Genomic DNA, 20,871 nt, shown 5'->3' with positions numbered 1-20,871 from the left:
AATTAATAAAAATAATTAATGGATCTACCAACACAGCACAACTTAGTTCTATACAGTATCAGCCGCCCTTCAAAGTGGTTTTGTTTTCCTATGTACTTGGTTCTGACAAAGGATATTTTCTTGGTACTACAGTCTCTTGTATATGTGTGGTCATAAATCAGCTGTACCGGTCTGGACCAAAGTGCCTTCTTCCTGGAAGTGGCTAGCAGTGATAGGCTCTTCTGTCTTATCCTGTTCTTGGCTCTAAGGCTTAAACCAAATGTGGCATCTTTATGTTTGTATCTTATTGTTGGAAGGCTGTGCCCGACAAAGTGTGAGATTTGAAAAGTATTTGGTTCTAGGCACAACGGCTTACAAAATGTCATGATGGATGTCTGAAAAATGTGTGAGGAAGAGAGCACCATGAGAGTCTGGTGACAGGGAAGAAAGCATGTTTATTTTTTTGAAGACTGATCCAAATTTCTGTTCACAATCTTTCTCCCTAACCCTGTTGCTTTCTTTTCTAAGTTAAAAAAACCCAAACAGATTCCTTCATCTGGTATTACCTGTTTTGGTGAAGGCACAAATATGCTGGTTTGTCTTGTGTACTACTCCCTGAAATTTGGTATTGCTTGCCAGAGAAAACTGGAAGGACATCTGAAGACATGAACTGGCAACAGAGTAGCCCTTAAGGATATTTCAAGCCTGGATATTGATGATGAGAAAAAAAGTCCTATTAGGAGTGTTTCTTTTGCTTGGACATCAAGAAAACTCTCAAAAGGGTACATAAAAAGAAAAACAATCCAACTGCCTTGTGCTAAATGAATAGCAATTAAATGTTGCTAGTGACATGATAATAATGGTTTCTCCAGTAGTATTAGCATAATAGTCTAATATTATTGATAGATATATGATATATAAATTCACTATAAAATATTTAAAATTAAAGTATATTGAAGTATTTGATGGCAGTTGAGTAGCAGAGGAGAGGAGGAGGAGGAAAGTAAAACATAAGAGAAGCTTACTAACCAGTAAAAATGAACATCAGATTCTGACTGCCATTCCATGGTCTAGTTTTCTTACCTTATAAATCTCTAAATATTTTCAAATTCTTTGGCACAAACTGCAGGGATAAACCACAGTTCCTCTGCTCCTTAATCTTCACCCACAGGAGTAACAAAATATTGTAATGCATGGTGACATTTAATATTATTGTAGACTATGGTGTTTAATACTTCTATTTTTAGTAGCAACACCTCTTCTGTAAAGATGTACATCTTAAAAATATAATTATTTTCAGAAGAACTTCTGTTATCATATGGCATGGCAATGTTATATAGCCTGTGACAAGCAGTGTGGAGAGCTGTTTTTAGTGGGTTTTTTCTGTATTATTAACCATGGCTGACCATTATTACCAATATTGCTATTATATTTTATACTTTGATTTCAAACGTCTTTTCTTCTAAAAGCAGTCTTGCAATTGGCAGTGTTTGATACATCCAATTCAACCTCTAGTTTAGTCCCGGATACTTTTTCTATTCCAAGTGTCATGGGTTCCCTCTCTATTTCCAGAGCTCTCTGTGGTGTGACAGTCTCACATAATGTTTGTGGTTTTCTGCCTTTTTGTTCAGTGTGAAGAAGAAACTATATGCAGAATTTGTATTATATTCAGTTCTATTCACTCTAGTACCAAAAGATGTAAGGAAAAAAGAGTGTGCTCAAAGGATCAAGCAGTGAGATATCTGAGTAACTCTTAGACTGTAGTATGAGAAAGATTAAATTCTAAGAATACTTGCCTTTTAGTAAGGTGATAATTTAAAGGGTCATGACAAAAGGTTAGCATTTGAAGGTATAAACATCTAAAAAAATGTAGTATGTTTAGAGGAGTTATAATGTAATGGATTGAAACAGAAAAGGGAATTTTCATTGAATATTAGGCAAAATGCAATAGTGACTTCTTTTCCATTAACGAATGACTGTTCTAGGGAAGTAGTGTAAAAGCAGCATCTTGGTCTTTAAAACTGAAACGGGCAAAGTATCATAACAATATTAGAGAATCAGTTCTGTTTTTCCAGGGCAGGACTGGCATGATATAATTTGCCTTCCTACAGACTGAATCCAGTGGTACTGAATTCAGTTAACTAAGCATTATTCTTTTATGAATATCATATGCAACATTAAACAAAATACTGAAGTGGATCTTGTGTGATTATTAAACATATTGACCTCTAAAGGTTATACTTTCAAAGTTAAACAGGTGCTGTGTATATTTTTTTACAAAAAGCATGACTTCTGTTATTATGAAAATAAGTTCACCCTTGCATTTCAGCAGTCACACAGTATGCAGGAGCCAGGTTTATAAGAAACTTAGTTTGCAATAAATTTAAGTTGCAACATGTACGTAAATTGAGCTTTGCCTTTCTGGAGATGTGCTTGTGCATGTATGAAGAGTGTCACAGGAAGAACGCCAGTGGAATTTTCGCAGGCTTAAAGTAGAAAACCGGCCGACAGAAGAAATGCCCTTATGGTGTAAAACTGAAAGAAATACAGAGTGAAGAACTTGTCTCATGTACAGTCAAACCTTCCATAGCCCAAACGCAGGTGGTGTTGATTGCATTTATGGATCTGTTTGAACTGTTGCCTCGGTGCTACAAATGGCCTGTATGAAATTAAAATTTCTTCTTGATTTGACAGTTTTGGAAGAATTCAAGAATATTACTTTTTTCACCTTGAAATCTATTTGATGCTGGGGTTGGAAGTGCTAGAACACTACAGAGGGATCTGTTGGTTTTGGCTCTTGATGAAATAGTACAAGAAAACGTGCATCACCCCCTGATATTATTACAGAATCACAGAATTATTTAGGTTTGAAGGGATCTATTGAGGTCATCTTGTCTAATCCCCCATATCAAACAGGGTCACTAAGATCAGACAGATATGTTAGTACCTATGGCAGCAAATTTTTAAAAGGAGCAATTATTTATTGGAAAATGTTTTGGCAAATAAGATTTCATTAAGGGCAATTACATTTGACAAGAAGTCTGTTGGAGAAAAGAGTTTCAATTTATTTTGTGGATTAGTTTTTCATCATAGTTTGACATTATTTAATGATAAACCAGTAACAGTAGTACATAATTGCCACTCCTCTTATTCACATCAAAAATGACACAATCTGACAGTAGCTGGAGATGTTTTCTTTCTAACATGTTAATACAAACAGGAAACTTCATGATGTAAGAATACCGAGATGTTTCCATAAATATTGAATGCCATGTATAAGGATTTAAAATACAAAATGATAAAATTCAATACTAAAATTTAACAGTAGTGAGTGTGTCATAGAAGAACATAAAAACAAGAATGAAAAATAGGACTAAGACATATAGAATGACATTCCAATCCTTTTTTTTTTTTTTTTCCCCACAGTTACTTCCCATACCAGACCTTTCTGAAATATTTAGCTCCACATAAAGTTTTTAAAAGTGTGTGTTTTGTCAGTTAAGGTATTTCTAAACATTAGAAGCTAATTTCCTTTGGAAATCAATATTTGGAATTCAGTTTCTTAGTTTTCTTTTGGTGCAGCCCTAGGAATTTAAGATTATTGATTCTGTAAGTTTTGTAAAACAGAGCACTGTAAATTGGTGCAGCTGTATTAGTCAAACTTTGAGAGGTTTCTTTGAATTGTGGAATTTTAGTTGTAGGGTGAAACTAGCACTTCCATGAAGGCGCAGATGTTTACTCTTTAAATGAGAGAAAATAACAAATAACTCTTCTGGATTTCTTTCCTAATAGGGAAAAACCTTGGCCAAACCAAAACATAAGCTAGTCAAGGATATTTTGATAATCAAATTGTAGTAGTAGGAAAGACAGTAAACTTTTCAAGTAAATTTACTGAGAAGACTCAGTCTGCAATAAGATTCCCTCATTTAAGTTTGGCATGTAGAACAAGATATTAGGAAGACTGAAAGTATAGGTGAAAAATGTTTTTAGAGCTCCTATTCGCTATGAAAAAGAAAGAGGAGATGGGTTATTGACTCCTCATTGCCAAAGCATCCAGTGGCCTAATTTGTAGGAGTTCTATTATTCCACAAGTTCGTTCAGCAAAACAACAATCATGATGAGAGGAGAATGAATTCTTGTTTTGATTTGATGCTTATTGCTTTGAGATTTACATAGCCTCATAATAACACTTACCAGCCATCTGGTTTCCAGAGGAAAAAAACTTTTTTTTTCTTACTGAAAAGGCTAGGACATAACATGCACCATTTAAAAGCTCATTGTCTGGAAATGACATAATGACTTCATGTTTTCAAATTATTAATTAGTGATTAACTCAGAAAACCAGCAGGTTATGCCAACTCTAGGGGAAATGCAATGTATTTTGTGCAACCTTGCAATTCTTACCAGTGAGGAATCAAGTTAAAGTAGTAAAAAATTGAACAGGGATAGATATTAAAGAATTCAAGTATGTCATAACATGCACTTCTAGTTTATTTTAAAAGGTGTAGTTTGCTTATTTGTATTTTTGGGTTTGTATACCTATATGTATACAGATGTGTAACTGTAAATGGCATAGAAAAGTTGGTTTTTTTCAATAAATGCTATTGTGTATGTGACCTAGATTATGGTATACTTATGTTACATATTCCTGAGATGTGATGATGGAAGTCAGGTTTTTTCATAGTGATTATAAGATGTACATGCTGATGAAGCACAGGTTAGTAGTCCATTATATTTTCAATTAACACGATAAACGCTGTAATGCTGTTATTCTTTGAAGATCTTTAAAAAAATAAACTACATTTCATGCTTATGGTGCATCATTGTAAACTACAGCAACTGTTATTATTGTAACTGTTCATAACTGACAATCTAGTGGGCAAAAAGAGATCTGAATATTCTCTGAAAAGAAACTATGGATTAATATTCCTTTGGAGGGGACCCTTAGGTTGGGATTAGCTTTACACTGGAAGGACACTGCTGATGCCCAGTTTGTGGCTTGTTGTGGCTAAATAGTGCATTTGTTCCACCTGACTTTTTTCTATTAAAAATACTCTATTCATTTCTCATACAATCTGATCTTAGTTCTAATTTGAGATGCTTTAGTTTTTTTCTACATATTGATAACCTCCATTATGGGATTAAAAATAACGAATCCCCTGTAGTCATTTCAGATTCAATACTCTAAGAATGTAAGTATCTAATTACAAAATTCTATAGCTCTTACAGACTGTTCAGTAGTATTTTTATTATATTTGTCAAATTATAAGGATCCCACTAAGCTGAATTACCATTCATTCTAGTACACATCTCCTAGAGTCAGATCATGAAGTTTGTTGTTTAGCTAATTCCAAAAATCTTAACTTTCCTTTGCTGTTACTTTAGAAATACCAGTTACTTTAAGCATGGTGTGTTTTTCCATGTGTCTGTTATATCACCTGCTGTGTTTTTAAGCTTTTCCTTTAACTGTGTCATTGAGTTATGGATTCGATTAGGTGTGCTTACTTTTTATTGAAGTCTAACGCAAACTGGCACTGAATTCTACATACAAGCTCTGTAGCTTTGATCATGTTATTAGAGATTGAATTTGGTCTTTCAGGGGCTCATTTTTCTTCAGTATTCTGTTTTGCTTATATTAGAAAAGGGGGTGGGGGGCGAAGCAAAAATAATTTGAAGATAAATAGCAACCTGTGAGAGAAGTCATGAGTTCACTGCTGGTTTCTGGACCTAAAAAGTCCAGATTCCTTTTTTCTGCTTTTTTTTTTTATTATTATTATTTAATTGCATGATGACGTACAGAGATGAGAGACCAGTTTCTGTCTGAGGAAATGCAGCTCAAAACAAAAGATGAACAAGAATAATCTGCAGCTACATACAAAAATAGAAAATATTAAATAGAAGAAAAAAGACCCCTTAATTTTCTATAGCAGTATAGGGTGTCTTTGCTGTATGAGAAAAATGTATTTTGTCTTGAAACTGGGGATGTAAAATTACAGTGAGTAATGAGTATGTATTCCTCTGATCCCTTAATGTACTTGATGTGAGGTTCCTCTTTCATCGTACCTAACATGCTGGCCATTAAATACACTGCAGGAGTATCATTAGTGCCTTCAAAGTGCTCCTACTTGCATCACATTTTTCCCTCCAGCAGGTGAGTGAGAACAGTGATTAGCAAATGCCAGTATCTGTCACTCACTACTCATGTGATTGCCAGAGAGGTTCTGTGTTTGGAGTAAGGGCTCTGTTAGAGTTGGAGGTAAGAAAGTGAACTTTTGCTACCTTCACTGGTCTGAAAAGCTTTATGCTCTGAGCATGACTTGGCCATGTGTAAGATAAAATTCATCCTCTTTATTTGGGGTAGGGTGTTTGAAACTGCTTTGCTATAACAGTAAAGGCTGTAGAGAAAGGCTTCCTGAGTAACAGGCAGTGTGTTACTTATATGTTTGAGATCCTGAATGGTAAGATTAAGACACACAAAGAAGCTTCTTTTGCTTACCAGTTTCACAGTTTGCTATGTCTGGAGGAGAGGATTCACTGAAATTTCTGCATTGTGAATCCTCAGAGGATTTCGCTGAATTGTTCGGAGCAGTGTGCCATAGATGTTATTTGACAGGCATTGACTGGTTGGTGTACCTGTTCTCTTAGGTTGAGTTAAAAAAACCCCAACAGGAATAAACCCAAGTGAAATGGGAGTCTGAGTATTTTCCTAAAATTACATCTTTAGTTTCATGTGCTTTATTGGTTGTAAGATGCAAGAAGAGGGAGTTTCCTTTATCGGAGAGGTGAATATGAAAACTTAGAATACCTTATCTGTATAAAACAATATGAACATATGATTTAAAAACCCCTTCCAAATATCTCATACATATTTTATACATTTGTATAGATACAAAAATCAATGGCATTTCTCATAGATGTATGAAACATCAAATATTTGAATTTTATGTAGATACGTTTAATTTTAGTGAAAGACACAGAATTAAGAAGACATCTTCTTACACAAACAATGCTTTCTTTCATTTCTTTTTTTAAGTCTGTAAATTTAAACACTATTTTCATATCTAGCTGAGACAATCCACTGGAAGTGGATAATATTTGCATCAATGTTAACCATGTATCATTGGACAAATTACATTGCAAGTATTTCAAATTAGATTGCCAGTAGTTTCAAAAATTGTTTTCTAAAAGTAAGCAGAAATAATACAGAAATAAATGATGGGTTTAAAAACTATACCATAATCCAGGGAAGAACGCTTCAGGGATAATATTTCTGTATAAGCAAACAGGAAATTTTCCTTGTTTGCATTGTTACATTTAAGAAAACTACTGATAAAGTACCATTGCAAAACTATTCCTAATGTAGAAGGTATCTACAAGCATCACAGATCCATCTGAGAGCTGTATGACCAAACTCCCATTTTCTTTGTAGGCTTTAGTTAAAAATTCCATTCAGAAAAACTGGTGCACTGTGGTACCATGGTAGTTCTGTGTTGCTGCTGTGGTTTTACTAGGGTGTTGAGTCAGGATACTCATCTTGTTACCTCTGTTCTTCTCTTCCTCCTCTTGTACCACCAGAAGTACACAGCATCTGCTGTGGAGCCTCTGCTTTGAAGCTGTTATGAATGTAGGTAGAATGCAGGCAGCTAAGAGACACAGTAAATCTTCTCACTCCGTATCTTTGTGTTCAACAAGATCTCTATGAAAACGTAATCCTCCTGATTTCTCTTTCTATGATCTATAGAGTACAAGAAGTTACAACCTTGACTGGCTGAGATGCCACCTTCTAACAATGAGTGCTTTCAGAGAAGAGTTCACTGTCAATCTTGGAGGCTGCAAGTGTTGCTGATTAAATTGGTAAATGAATGATCAAGATGGTATAGTAGTAGGAGGAACAGAGCTAGAACAATTACAGGGTACAATTTATGAAATTACTTTTGTCATTGTTAGCACCTGTTAATAGCTTCCAAAACCTGATTTCAATTGGAATCAACTTCTTTTTGAAATCTTTCATGTAGGAAGGTAGTTAATGATTTGGGGTTGGCTTTTTTTGTGAATACTTCTGTTTTCTTTCTCCCTAACATAATAGTACAATGCTTGTTCAAAAGCAATTATTGAAGTGCCAATGTCACTCTAAATGTTGTAGACATAATGAAATAAATATTTAATAAACAGTTTATGTAGCTTATTGTCCATTCATAGTCACTAAATGTGCTCTTCGGTGCTCACTTTCAGTGCTTTTCACTGAATGTTTTGGCCTTGAGCATGTCAAAATGTTTCAAATTGGGAAGCTTAAACACACAAATTGCTTAAGTTAAAACACAGTAGAGAAAAGTCATTTCAGTTTCACTGTAAGGTAAACTCCTGCCTAGGGATTGACTTTCTGAATTTGGTTTACTGACACCTTGCGTTTCAATCCTAGCTCAGGTACGTTAACACTATATAGTAAAAACCACAATTTTTTTAGACATTAAGACAGACATTGTAAATTTGCTTAATTGACACTGCATGGATTAAGCAAAAGTAGACACAGGAGATTAGTCTAAGTGCACATTTAATTGTAACAGGATATTAATTACCTGTTGTCTCAAGTTTTTCTGTTAAATCTGGAAAGAGACCTGGTGAACCATGTGAAAGGACTGAAGTGGCTGTGTGTCTGCTCAGGTAAGGGATCATTAAGAGCAAAGATCTGGATTCCTAAGGACATAAAAAGGTTTTTAGGAGGATCCACCAAAAAGCTTATTGAAAAATGGGACTGAGGCCCATAACTTGCTGAAAGATGTGATACAGTTCTTCTAACATGTATAAGTGATGCAAAAATCTTAAAATTTGGACCTAATGGGCTATTTTACTTATATATTCAGGAAGAAAAATAGCGGCTGAATCGGGATCAGTAACTGTACAGTGGGTGACTTACTGATGCAAAAACCTCTTCCCACTCTTTTCTAGTTTAAATCACTTTCTATATTTCAATTACCCACTCTACCCTAGAGCAATAACAGATACTGTTATTCCCGTTATTTTTCCAAATGATATGAATAGAACATAATTAATAATTTTTTTAAAAGTCCTTCCCAAGATGAAACTTATACTATCACTTTTTGTCAGAAGACAGAAAAATGTTGATAATTCCAGAAGATCCAGATAACCTTCTGTTTCATTCTTTAGAGTATTGAAAAACATTTTGTAGGTTTTATTTTGATACAGTGGCATGGGATCAGTTAAGATGCTTCTGAATTCACTGCTATTGGTTTTGCAGTCATGTTGGCATTATAGTACCAACGAAGTCACTATTAATGATTCCACTGCCCTTTTTCCCTGGAAGTAGGAATTCCAGAATGAAGCTGCAACTGTTAAATCTATTGTACTGTCACTGTGTGCATTGGGGTTTTTTTTTTGTTTGGTTTTTTTGAAATTGTTCCTTATGTCATTTAGAGGCACATGTAGAAAGATCCCTACCTTGAGGGTTTTATAGTATGGCAACACTTTGACTGCCAGCAGGTGGAAAGATTTGAGGAGAGGAAGATTCTGTAACTGCCTTTCATAACACTCGTATTTCAAAACAATTTCAGTTCTTTGGAAAACATCATATTCCTAATTTGGTAAATGAGTATCATCTTTCATGATTATTTCTGTTGGTATACATTGTGTAATAACATTACTACACACCACTTGTCTTTTTTTTTTTTTTTTTTTTTTTTTTGTATTCTCTCTGAGCTCATGTTGAGGTAAAATCGATAAACCCTCAGGTTCATCTGCAGGGTAAGTATGTCCTTTCTGACTTCTTTGAGCCATTCAAGGGGCACCTTGCAAAACAGAGCTCCAATAGTAAACGAATTGGTGTGACTCTTGTAAGGATAAGGGTACTGGAGTACTAAACATGTATTTCAGCATGAACCCCTTCTTGAAAACTGAGGTCTGACACTTAGCTGCAAGGGTCTTTGCAGGTCATCTTCCATGTACATCTTTTTTTCTTTTTTCCCATGCAAATGAAACTTCAGCATAAATAGTGCACTTACTATTTTTTGAAATTAATGTCTCCCTAAGCACGTTTTGAATGGTCACTTTTTCATCATTACACTTTTATTGATTGGAAATATTTGTCTTGGCTCTAAGAGCAAACTGACTATAGGCACTGCCAGTTTTGTTGTGTCTTGGATAATGGTAAGAGAAAAGACAAGAGGATAAATGAAAGTGAAGTTCCAAATTACTGGAACATTTAAAGGTCTTTGAAAAGTTTATATACAAGCACAGTTAATGCTGTCATGCACCAAAGTGCCAAAAGACCTAGCAGTGAAGAATATTAATCTACTTTTATAAAATCAAAGGGTTCATATTTTTTGCTGTAAAGAAATAATTTGAATAAAATTTGACCCTTTCTACAATAGTCTGTGGGTCAAATTGAACCTACTATTAAAATTCTCTAATATCTTTCTTGTATTAGCATTTCAAAACTCAATTTAAATATTCACAGAGCTCTTTTTTTAATAAACTTAACAAAATTCAGGTAATTTCCTTCAACTTTCTTGATTGAAGGAAGGCAGTAGGTACAGATATAAAAAAGATGTACAGCTACGAGCAAAACCTGAAATCAATTATATATAAGAAATAACATAACACATGGAAAGAAATTAATCAAAAGGAAAAATTTCTGCTATATGATTTTCTTGGTCTGCTACCTGCAGGCAAGGAACGTAAATGAAAAAAAAAAAAAAATCAGCATTCTTCTTACAGATAAGGGGAAAATTAATAAAAATGTTTCCTTCCTACCAGATCCCCTGATGCAACTTATGTTAAAAGTGAGTGTCTGTAGGAAGAACTTAGCATTTAATTTTTTTTGTTTGTTTGTTATTTTGGCTACAGAAATATACCTTTATACTTTATTTTTGTTGTTAAGCTCAATTACATCAGGTTGATGTGGATTTATAGTGTCCAAAGAGCAGCTCTTTTTCATTCCTTTTTCTATTAAGTTTGTTGTTAAATCATGGTCATAAAGTTTCTCCCAGCCTGGAAGTGAGAAACGGTTCATTCTGCTCAGGTGCCACAACAAAGATCTAAGGAGTCACTCATAAATTGGTGCAATCTTCCAATCTGGACCAAATTTTTGAAGTTCAGGCAATTTACATAACAGACTAGAGAGGTTCAGTGTACACAGGTAGGACTGCATCTCTTGAGTATAGCTGTAAAAACGTAACAGGAATTACAGAAATAACTTAGTTAAGCTAAATAGAAAACTCAGTGGACTGAAGAGGGAAGCATTTCAGTAAAAGTGGGAGTGGTTTGTTTGACAAATGTTGATGTTTTTAAGAAGTATATTTAAGGGGTTTTTTTCTAAACTGATTTCCCATTTTGCAATTCAGTCACCCACTGCCAATAGGATGCTTATCTTTGAAGCTATTCCTGCAGTGGTCAGTTTGTCAAGATTTGGTATTACTACTGTCTAACAGGCAATTAAGGCACCTCACTTGGCCCTTTCTATTCTCATGGAATTATGTGATTTTATTTTCAGTTCTCACAGGGAGGAAGGGAGAGGCAATATTTTTTAAGGTGAAAATTAAAAATTGGGATCACTATTAACAAAAAGCCAAGAGAGAGAAGTAGCTTGGATAGTTATGGGGTTCAAGCTGTTGGGGTGGGGGGAGCAACTAGTTCAGTAGGAAAACTTTTGTTACTATTTTCCTTTATTATCATCTATGATGTTAGCTGCAGACCTGTTGTGTACTTCCGTTTCCGTGATTTATCTAGATACCTCTAGTTGGAAGTTCGCCTTCTCAGGGGAATGCTGAAAGTCTTCGTGATTGAACAGCATCTGGCAGTGCTAGTGCCTGACAGAAACTGGAAATTTGTTCTGATTGCTACAGCATATATTAATCTCCTGTATTTTACCAGTCCATGTCTCCACCCTGGTTGAATGTATAGGGTCTGAAATATATGAGCCTGCACACTTAAAAAAAATTCTGCAAAACCCAGGAGCAATCCAGCTTCCCAGCAAGGAATTTGGGAGTATATTTTTAGTAGTGTCTTGTAAAAATTTCTTCTCCAAAAGAAGGAGAAGGTGGATTGTTTCTGTTGAGGTGGATCAGATTGCTGTTAAACTTGTCTCCAGGCTGGTGTAAAAGCACAGTGGTTGGAAACAGCCACTCCTTTGAGTTAACCAAAAGGCTGAAGAAGTAGCAAAGAAGTCTTGTATAGAGATCTTCCCAGGAGGAAGTGAGCTCTGAGCTACTGTGTGATGTCTTCACCCCTGCTGCCATATTTAAAATGAAATAAACAAAACCTTCTTTTATATTTGTAATGTTCCTGACTGAATTTTTGGAAAAAAAATATCTGTGTGTAATCCACGTGTGAATCAATATAAAGTGTTTGCCTGCTGGTTTTCTTATGTAATTGTTTGTATTTAGAAGAAAATGTTGATGTTGAAACAGGAGACAAATGGATAGATTTTTCTGAAGCTTTTTCCCTTCTGTAATCAGAAAGATCACATACCTCGGTTTTACTATAAACTAAGAATAATCTGTGTATGGTGAGATGTTTCCATAGGAAATACTGGATGGATCACACAGAACATGCAAAATGCATGATGTTGATCCAGTGAATTTCAGGCCTCTCTAATTTATTGGAGTTGTTATTATTTAATGCTACTACTACTAATTATACTCATTAACCTCTCCCCAGCCACTCGCTGTCAAGTATTGTAGGCTTTCTGAAGCATTCTTAATTTTTTAAGAGCACTGATTTATGTTGCTGCTCTGGGAATGTAGGAGAATATTGGTACGTGGGAAGGAAGCTAACCACTTAACATTTTCATGAGATAATTATTTCAATGATACTTTCCCACTGTAGTAGGATACATGCATTTTAAGCGCAAAGCACTGGACAGGAAAGCATATAAGTGTGTGCTTTATTTGAGCGTGCATTTTAGTGGTTTCATTTAGGGAGAAGTCTGATGAATTTGACTCTGAGAAATGATTACAGAACTTAGTTACCCAGTTTAATGTTATTGACTTTCAATTATTTCATTACAGTTATAGTACCATAAAACTGGAGTCATACATAGCTGTATCAGGACTAACATTCTCAAGGTGTCTTATTGGTCTTGTGTTCAGAGGACAGTTTATCGTAGCAAAAGTGTCTTTTGTTAAATGAATGTAACCCCTATTTTGGTGGTTCTTTCTTACACTTTTCCATGTTATTAAAATCCTTACAGTGTTGTTTTTGTTGTGTTAAACGTGGCCTATCCTTTCAAGTGTTGAGGTAGCATTTGTTACTCACTGTGTAAAGGCTGCCACTTAGCTATCTATCTTTGTGTGCTTGTATCTATATTATTGCATTTATTTTGAAGTGTATGACTATTTGAGAAAGATTTATTTATTTTTTTAGCATTTAATACATTAATAGTGCTAAAAAATTGTGCTTTAATGCTTGTAAATCTGGTATAAATTAGGGAGCACGGTTCAGATTTCCCCACACTGCGCTGCCAAGTGGCCTCAATCAGAAGTAATTTTCTCCATGAAGGCACATGCAGCTCACTCGTCAACCTCTCCTCAGTAGATATTGTTATTTATATCAAATTATATGTGGTGATTTTTCAAAGTGGACTGCTGTGTCCACTAAGCCATATAGATTTCTGCCACATTGACTCCTTCATTGCTGTCACTAATTGTACTGTTTTCCACTACCTCTGGTTTATCTATGTTATTTGAAAAAATATTTGAGATTTATGGTCATATAAATAAAATATTCATGAAGTAGAGTAACTACCAAGTGAATAAATAAACTTGTGAACAACAAAGGTATTTGCTTGTTTTATAAAGAAAATAAGTTTTTTCAGGGCTTCATGCAAAATCTAGAATGAAGCAATGGAGACTTCATTTGCCTTCAGTACCCTCATTTAAGATTAGAAATTTTTACCTTGTGCATTTGGGAATTCTAAACTGTTTGTCATGTATCTACCTAATCTGAAGCATATCAGAATCACCTCTTCTTAGATTGCATCACATATTTCTACAAAGTGCTAATAGGAAAATAAGTGCTGAAATAAGAAGACAAACATCTAGACTATGTCTGTAATCTACTATTCAACTAACTCTCAAACCATTTCAGTTTGAAATTTTACTGTTTTAAGAGTCTAATCATATTTCAGAGCTGTTTACTGTCAGATCACTGTGACTCTCAGATGAATTTCAGTAGGATAAATTATTTGGATTTGTATTGCTGTGTCATTATGGCAGTTGTTGGTTGTAATGTCACACTTAATCATCAGTAATAGAAAAGCATTGTTCAGCAGAAGAGGGATGGGACCTTGACCCTTCCAGTTGAAATAAAAGCAGACATAGTACATGTTGTGACATAGGTGCGTAACAGCACGATCGATATAAGTAATGGCTATAATACTATTAATAAAATCAAGAATTTAAAAGAAATGCAGAAGGTAATGTATAGTACTAAAGTAACTGATTAAGCTGGAATGGTGAAGGTAATATATCAGCATTAGTAACAACCGGGGAAAAAAAGCACTGTCAGGGAAAACAGTTGAAAGAAACTGTTATTTTTAAAGACTGACTTATTTTTGTCTATATGACTATATTTTTAAGTGTTTTAAAGCAGGGAAGGAATTGAGTAGATGCTGTGTAGGTTGTTCCCTAGAGAGGAGCTAGTAAACTGCAAAACCAACCTATATTTTTTTGAACCAGCTAAATTCTTAATTGTCTAGCTGACCTGATTTACTGATCGCGGTAAGAGGTTGTTGGAATCATGTGGCCAAATTAGGCAAACATAAGCTTGCAGAGTTTATGTATTTGCATTAGTCAAGAATATGTAATTCCACGCAATATTCATTAAGAGATTTTGAAAAATTATTTTTATTGATTTTTTTATATGCAGGTAATTAGATGCAGTACTCAAGAACAGAGAGTTTAAACTGTTTGTACTTACTATTAAGTAGCTTCTGATTTTCTGTTTTCTTTAACCTACTCCGTGTCTGAGTGATAATTAAAAATAGCCACAGAAATCAGGCATCGATATTTCAGTTCACATGGAACTAGCAACGAAGAAAGTCTTAATTTTGCTGTTATTCTTGTGCACCGGTCTTGCTCATGTTGAACAATGCCTTACTCTTTAGTTAAAGTTATCAGTTTATAGCTCTGGGCATAAGCTGAACGTACCTGAACACTTAAAAAATAAAAGACAACTCAACAAGACTAAAACAGAATTTGTCCCAAGGATCAGGTTTTAGAGGGGTGGATTACACAAGGCAGCAGCAGCCTCAAACTTATAAAAATATTTATGCATTGATCCCTAATTTCAGCAAAAGTCATGCTGGTTTTTGGAGTGCGGTGTCTGATGTCAGCCCCTGACCTGAACTCTTACATAAAGCTCTGATGCATGCCTGTATGCAACTGGATAAACATCACTGGGTTTTATGTGGATTGGCATACACAAAGCAAACCCCTTTGTAGATGCATGCATGCCTCTGCTCTTGTTTGGATGTGACAACATTCACACTGAGGTTTTCAAGTACTTGGAAATGTAACTTTAGGAAAAGTTCCATATGTGTTTATACGTAGGATGTATCTATGGAAGCATTTGTCAAGATTTTTTTTTTTTAGTTTGAGATTTGTTTAAAAAATAAAAAGTCTCAACCCCCAAAATTGCAGGGGTTTGAACCTGTGTTGTGAAGCTGGTGCATACGTGATTTTTCTTCTGCTTTCTTGGAAACAGTGTCAATGGAAATTATAAGGTGTGTGTTTCCATGACTGCTGCAAATGAAAGCATACCAACTGCACTTCTATTCTTTTCATAATTAATGTACAGTGATTATTAGCTTGTTGGTTATGTACCGGTGACCTGATAAAAAAAACAGTTTAACATCCAGAAACAGACCTAAATGTCATGTACACATGCCAGTTGGATTGCTTGCAGGTATATTGCTTTTGCTGTATTTTGCAAGACACTTATTGAAAAAGTCAAACGACAAAGAGCCAGTCATTCAGCAGAAAATCAACTCACTGAATTGTTGGCTGAACTTTATATTTTTTCCCCAAATCTAATGAAAAATTTATTAAAGGCATATGCTGCTTTTGAAATAGTGCAAAATATAGTATTTATATATCTTTATACATGGAAGAAATTTACATTTCTCTAAACCAGCATATTTTGGTTTCATTGTGTTTTTCTTTCCTAGTTTATTTATTCAGATGTTACCAGGAGTACACACCAATAAATGGCTCTACAATGTCACACATTAATAATATTATGAAATCTGAAAGTATTTTTTGATAGTTTGTGCAGAACTCCTTGTGCTTTCATTTCTGCCACGAAAATGGACACTTGTAAGGTGCCCAAACTCCTATGTTTAGCTGCAGTGCTCCAGTGTGCACTAGTGCTTTGTTCTCTGTTCCATACAGGGTGATAGCCACTCTTCATTCCCTGTGCATATACGGTTGCTGGATTTTTTCCCAATGTGGCTAGAAGGTGCAATTAACAGTAATGGGTACTTTGACAGTGAGAATCTTTATTTCTTCAGGCATAATAATAGCTCCTTATTTTAGGAGATATATTGTTGAATGTCAGCTAGTGTTGGTGAGTATGTGCCCACAGAAGTGGGTTTATTTGGTGCGATTCTCAGCTGGCACAAATAGTCCTATTTCCATGAAAGATAGTAAGCTATATTAATTTATGGAATCCCACCTGGGAATCTCAATCAATTTCAATAAAAATTAGTGATCATATTCCTCTGAAGCAAGAATTAGACAACCTAGCCTAAAGTGAATTTTTCTGTTTTAATAAATGTAGGTAGTCATTGGTTCATAATAAATTACATAAAATTAGAGTGTAGTCAATGTTTGGTTTCTTTTAAAAATTTATCCTTCCGTTTCATCGAATGCAACAGAATCATTTATGTATTGTATCTCAGCATGATAGATTATATAGGAATAGTGTATTTAATACCGGAAAACTATCATATAAATACAAATTACATTTTTTTCATTAGCTTCCTAGCTTTCATTTCAAGGAAGGAATACTCAGTCAATTATAAATGAGGCTGTGCTTTCATTGGAGAGTGAAATACGTAATTTTTTTTCAAGCCTCAACCATGTATAATGAAATCTCTCTTTTAAAATCCAGTCTTAAGATGGATTTTGAAACATACTGACATTTAATAAAGTCTTAGTTGAATTAAAATATGTTCAGTTATTTCAAATCTCTATTTAAATCTAGTGTAAAATTCTACACTTGCACAAGAGATATCTTTAGCAAATAGTTGCTATTAACCAATGATTGTGAAGTGTGTGTATATAAGAAAGAAAAAATTTTAATTTTTGAGTACATTTCAATTGGTAACCTGGGTGTTATATATTATAGATCTGTCAGGCACTGGCTCTTCAAGAGGATCTGTAGCAATAGTATGTCTAGGTAACTAGAAGAAGAATCAAAGACCTCAGCCTGCCATTTCAAATTCAGACTCATGTGCTGCTTATGTAACTGGCTTATGTTTCTGTAGCCCTCAGTTAGTGGTTTGCCACGATGGCTGCTTGGCCTTTGTGAAGTGAAGTGATAGCCTATCCAAGTCCTGTCCGTTGACTGGGAGTCTATTAGAGTCTAGCAAATGAATGATTACGGATACTTGTCAGGTGCTGGTTGAAGCAAAACAGCAGAATAAACTGAAGTTTATACTGTCAGTTAAAGTACTGTAATTCAGCATCAGAAACAATGACTGACAAACATGTCACTGTTTACATGGCTGCTACAAATATAGCTTTGATTTTAATTGTTAAAACTCTCTGTATTTAATACTAGAGCCTGATGACTAACAAAAAATCCCCATGTGCAAGTATTATTAATACATATTATTAATACACTTTGCATATTCTGATTTGAAGTTAACAGAAAAACAGTCACTTTCAATTTTACTTTCCATAAAATGTTATTTGTCCAATTCTAATAAATGCTGAACGCAGCCATGGAAGGAAAAACTAGCTAAAGACCTCCACTTCTAAGTTCACTAAGGTTTTATTTCACATTGTCATGTTAGATGTTTTGCCACAGTGTTCCTGATTCTTTTTAAAGGGCCCCTTGAGGATGCCATTGAGGATGAAGAAGAAGAGTGCCTGTCTGAGGAAAATGATACTATCTCAAAAGAAGACTTTCCACTGGAGGAAAGCTTTTCTGCAGAGTTTGAGCCTGAAAATCTGAGCTGTGAAGAAGTGGAATACTTTTGTAATAAAGGTAATCATTGTAGCCCACCTCTTGAGGGAATACTGGCCTAACTGTGTCCAACTGGTCAAAAAGATCTTTTGGTTTAAAATGCACAAAAAGTCCTATTAATATAGTACCTTAAAAATAGGAAAATTAGTCACTTGTGGAGTTAAGTCTGGTAAAGAGTAAATATTTAAATGTGTTGGAAAAGGCACTTTTCAGGGAGGTGAATCATCTTGCCTTTAAAGTTTTCCTCCAAGAATGTTATTTTCTACGTATTTAACTGTAGAGAACAGACCTCAGAAGTCAATTATTATCAGATCCAAAGCTAGGAATGCAGCATGTCTGTTCATTGCTTCTTTGCCTAGGAAGCATTGCTAGAAAAACAGATTGTGTCTGTAGATTCTAGGATTAAAATAGAGCTTATTATAGAACTTATTATGCATGGTAGAAAACTAGTGATTTGTGAAAGGATAAGTTTTAAAGTTGCAGATGACTTTTTGATGCATTCGTTACTTGCAAATTATTGAAGATAGAGATATTTTAGCATACGCCAATTCATTCTTACCCAGTGTTGAGTCTGCAAGGTTGTGCTGCTTCCCATTCATCTGACAGAAAAAGTGCACTATCATGTACTGTCATTTAGAACATTGATTTAACCTTCTTCTTGCCAGATTTCCACTTGATTGCTTTATTGTTTGTCTTCTGCAGGTAAGGATGCCTATCAAATAGCTGGAGTTGTTGTGGTGATGTTCTTCTGTTAGTCTACAACCCCCTCAGGCACTTGAATATGATTTCTCTGTTCTTTCCCAGATACTGATGTACATTTTGTCATGATAGCTTGATGTGTTCCCGTTTTTGTATTATTTTCATCTGTCTTGGACAAAGTAGAATAAATGCATTTGAATGGTCAGCTGTTATGACTGCAGAAGTTTTTCCTACAGTTTTCAGTCATCACTGGGGAAAGCATGAAAATTTATTTTTTACATGTCCTCTAGCCTACAAACTTTTGAAAAAGTAAATTACATTTTGTACTACAGGTTCTTGATACTTGGTAAGCCATCCTAAGAGATCAAAACAGTTTAGACAATAGAGTTTAGCTGCTACAAATCATACTCTGAAGGAGGAGAGACCAGATGATGAATGGAAATGCTTTACAATCAGGGGGAGTTAAGGGCTATTATAACTGTGATGTAAACAAATAATACAGTTACTGTGTGTTCACTTGTTCATGTGCCTCTCATATACCATTTTCCTTCGCTGAAAAAGAAGTACTGTTCCTGTTACTGGCATTACTAAATAATAATTTAAACCACCACTTGCATAATTGTTATACTGGCATCTCCTGAGTTCCTTCTGTCAGCAGTGGAAGACTATGCGCCACTATCAGTTCATATCAGTTTGGTTTATTTCTTTCTCTTGCTGCATTTCCAGGGCCCACCAGTACTTCTGTTGTGGGTGAAATTCAGAAAAATATATGTTTTTTTACTTTTCTGTAGCAATCAATATCGCAAATTCACGTTAAATTTCAAGTTAACTTGACAATTCCCTTTAATGAACACATCTTTCAGGGAAAACACTGAATCCATGCCATTGTATTAAATAAGACCAGGAATTAAATGGGAATATATTTAAATCTGAATCTTGATTATCATATTTTTTTAAGAACATCTGCTTATTCTTCAAGCTGAATACCTTTTGATTCCCCAGCAGTTCTTTTTCCAAGTGAGTTGTAGTTATAAAAGAATTTTAAACCTATACACTGCAACTGCTGCAGAAGAAGAGTTGAAAAGGAAATTTCTGAGGATGAAGGGGCACATAAAACCCCTAATCTACTTCCAGCTGAGGCAGTGTCACAGAAAGTCCCACTTTGAAGTAAGTTGAGAATATCCCTGGAATAGGATGGAATGAGAGACCAGCAATATATTGTTTTTTATTAATGGTTCAACTTCTGCTGAATGTCCTTCTTCTTCAGTGTCAGTCTTAAGTGTCATTAGCATGAAGCCACATATGTTTTTCAGAGGTTAAGACCCAAGAAGACAAAAACTGTTCTGGAAAGCAAATGATTTTTTTTTCATGCCCTTTTCTTACTGGAAGGGTTTGTGACTGTATTATATAGTAAATACTAAAAGTGAGACTAATTATTGTTGTCATGAATCTGTTAATCATTCATAACCTTTTTTTTTTTTCTTTGTAGTGCTTCAGTATTAAAATTAAAAGATAGTGTGAGAAATAAGCTATTTTTTCCTAAAAAATATTTTTTCTTTAACTTCATGGAGGAAAGCTTGAAAATGACATATGTACCAAGTATGTTAAAGAGCAAATAAATGCATTCTAATTTCTGTTTTGAGGGCCTGACTTCCTGATTTTTGTTTTGCTCTTTGACAGTATTGGCAGCCTGCAAACAACAGATATCTTCAAAGAGGGAAAACTAACTGTAGATCTGTGTTTTCTCATGTGTCAAGTTTCCTTTTCCTGGAAAATATCAGAATTGTCATGGGAATCCTTTATTCTGTCTCTGCATTCTTCTCTTGCTGTCATGGGCCATTAAAAGTTCTGGAAAGTAAGGGGCTTTTGTTGAATATAAATCTGCATCTGTCCCAGGTCCCCATTTCCCCCCCCCACGGGGTTTCTTTCTAGCTGATCCAGAACAAGAGGACAAATGAGTAGTGGGGCTTCCTGCAGGAATCAAGAGAC

General features: G+C 34.9%; 1 protein-coding gene across 4 annotated transcripts in view; it reads left to right on the top strand.

The window, feature by feature from the left end:
• ZFPM2 (zinc finger protein, FOG family member 2) overlaps positions 1–20,871 on the top strand; it is a 315,049-nt gene that overhangs the window by 46,173 nt on the left and 248,005 nt on the right. For 3 of the 4 annotated variants that reach the window (XM_074898548.1, XM_074898549.1, XM_074898550.1), the window contains one exon: positions 18,046–18,204. The exons of the other annotated variant lie outside the window; for it this stretch is intronic. In XM_074898548.1, the coding sequence (XP_074754649.1) occupies positions 18,046–18,204 (159 nt within the window). The remainder of the gene's footprint in view (positions 1–18,045; positions 18,205–20,871) is intronic. 4 annotated transcript variants of the gene reach the window in all.

This window comes from Athene noctua, chromosome 2, assembly GCF_965140245.1.
Source record: "Athene noctua chromosome 2, bAthNoc1.hap1.1, whole genome shotgun sequence".
Classification (NCBI taxonomy): domain Eukaryota; kingdom Metazoa; phylum Chordata; class Aves; order Strigiformes; family Strigidae; genus Athene; species Athene noctua.
This window is presented reverse-complemented; position numbering and strand designations above follow the sequence as displayed.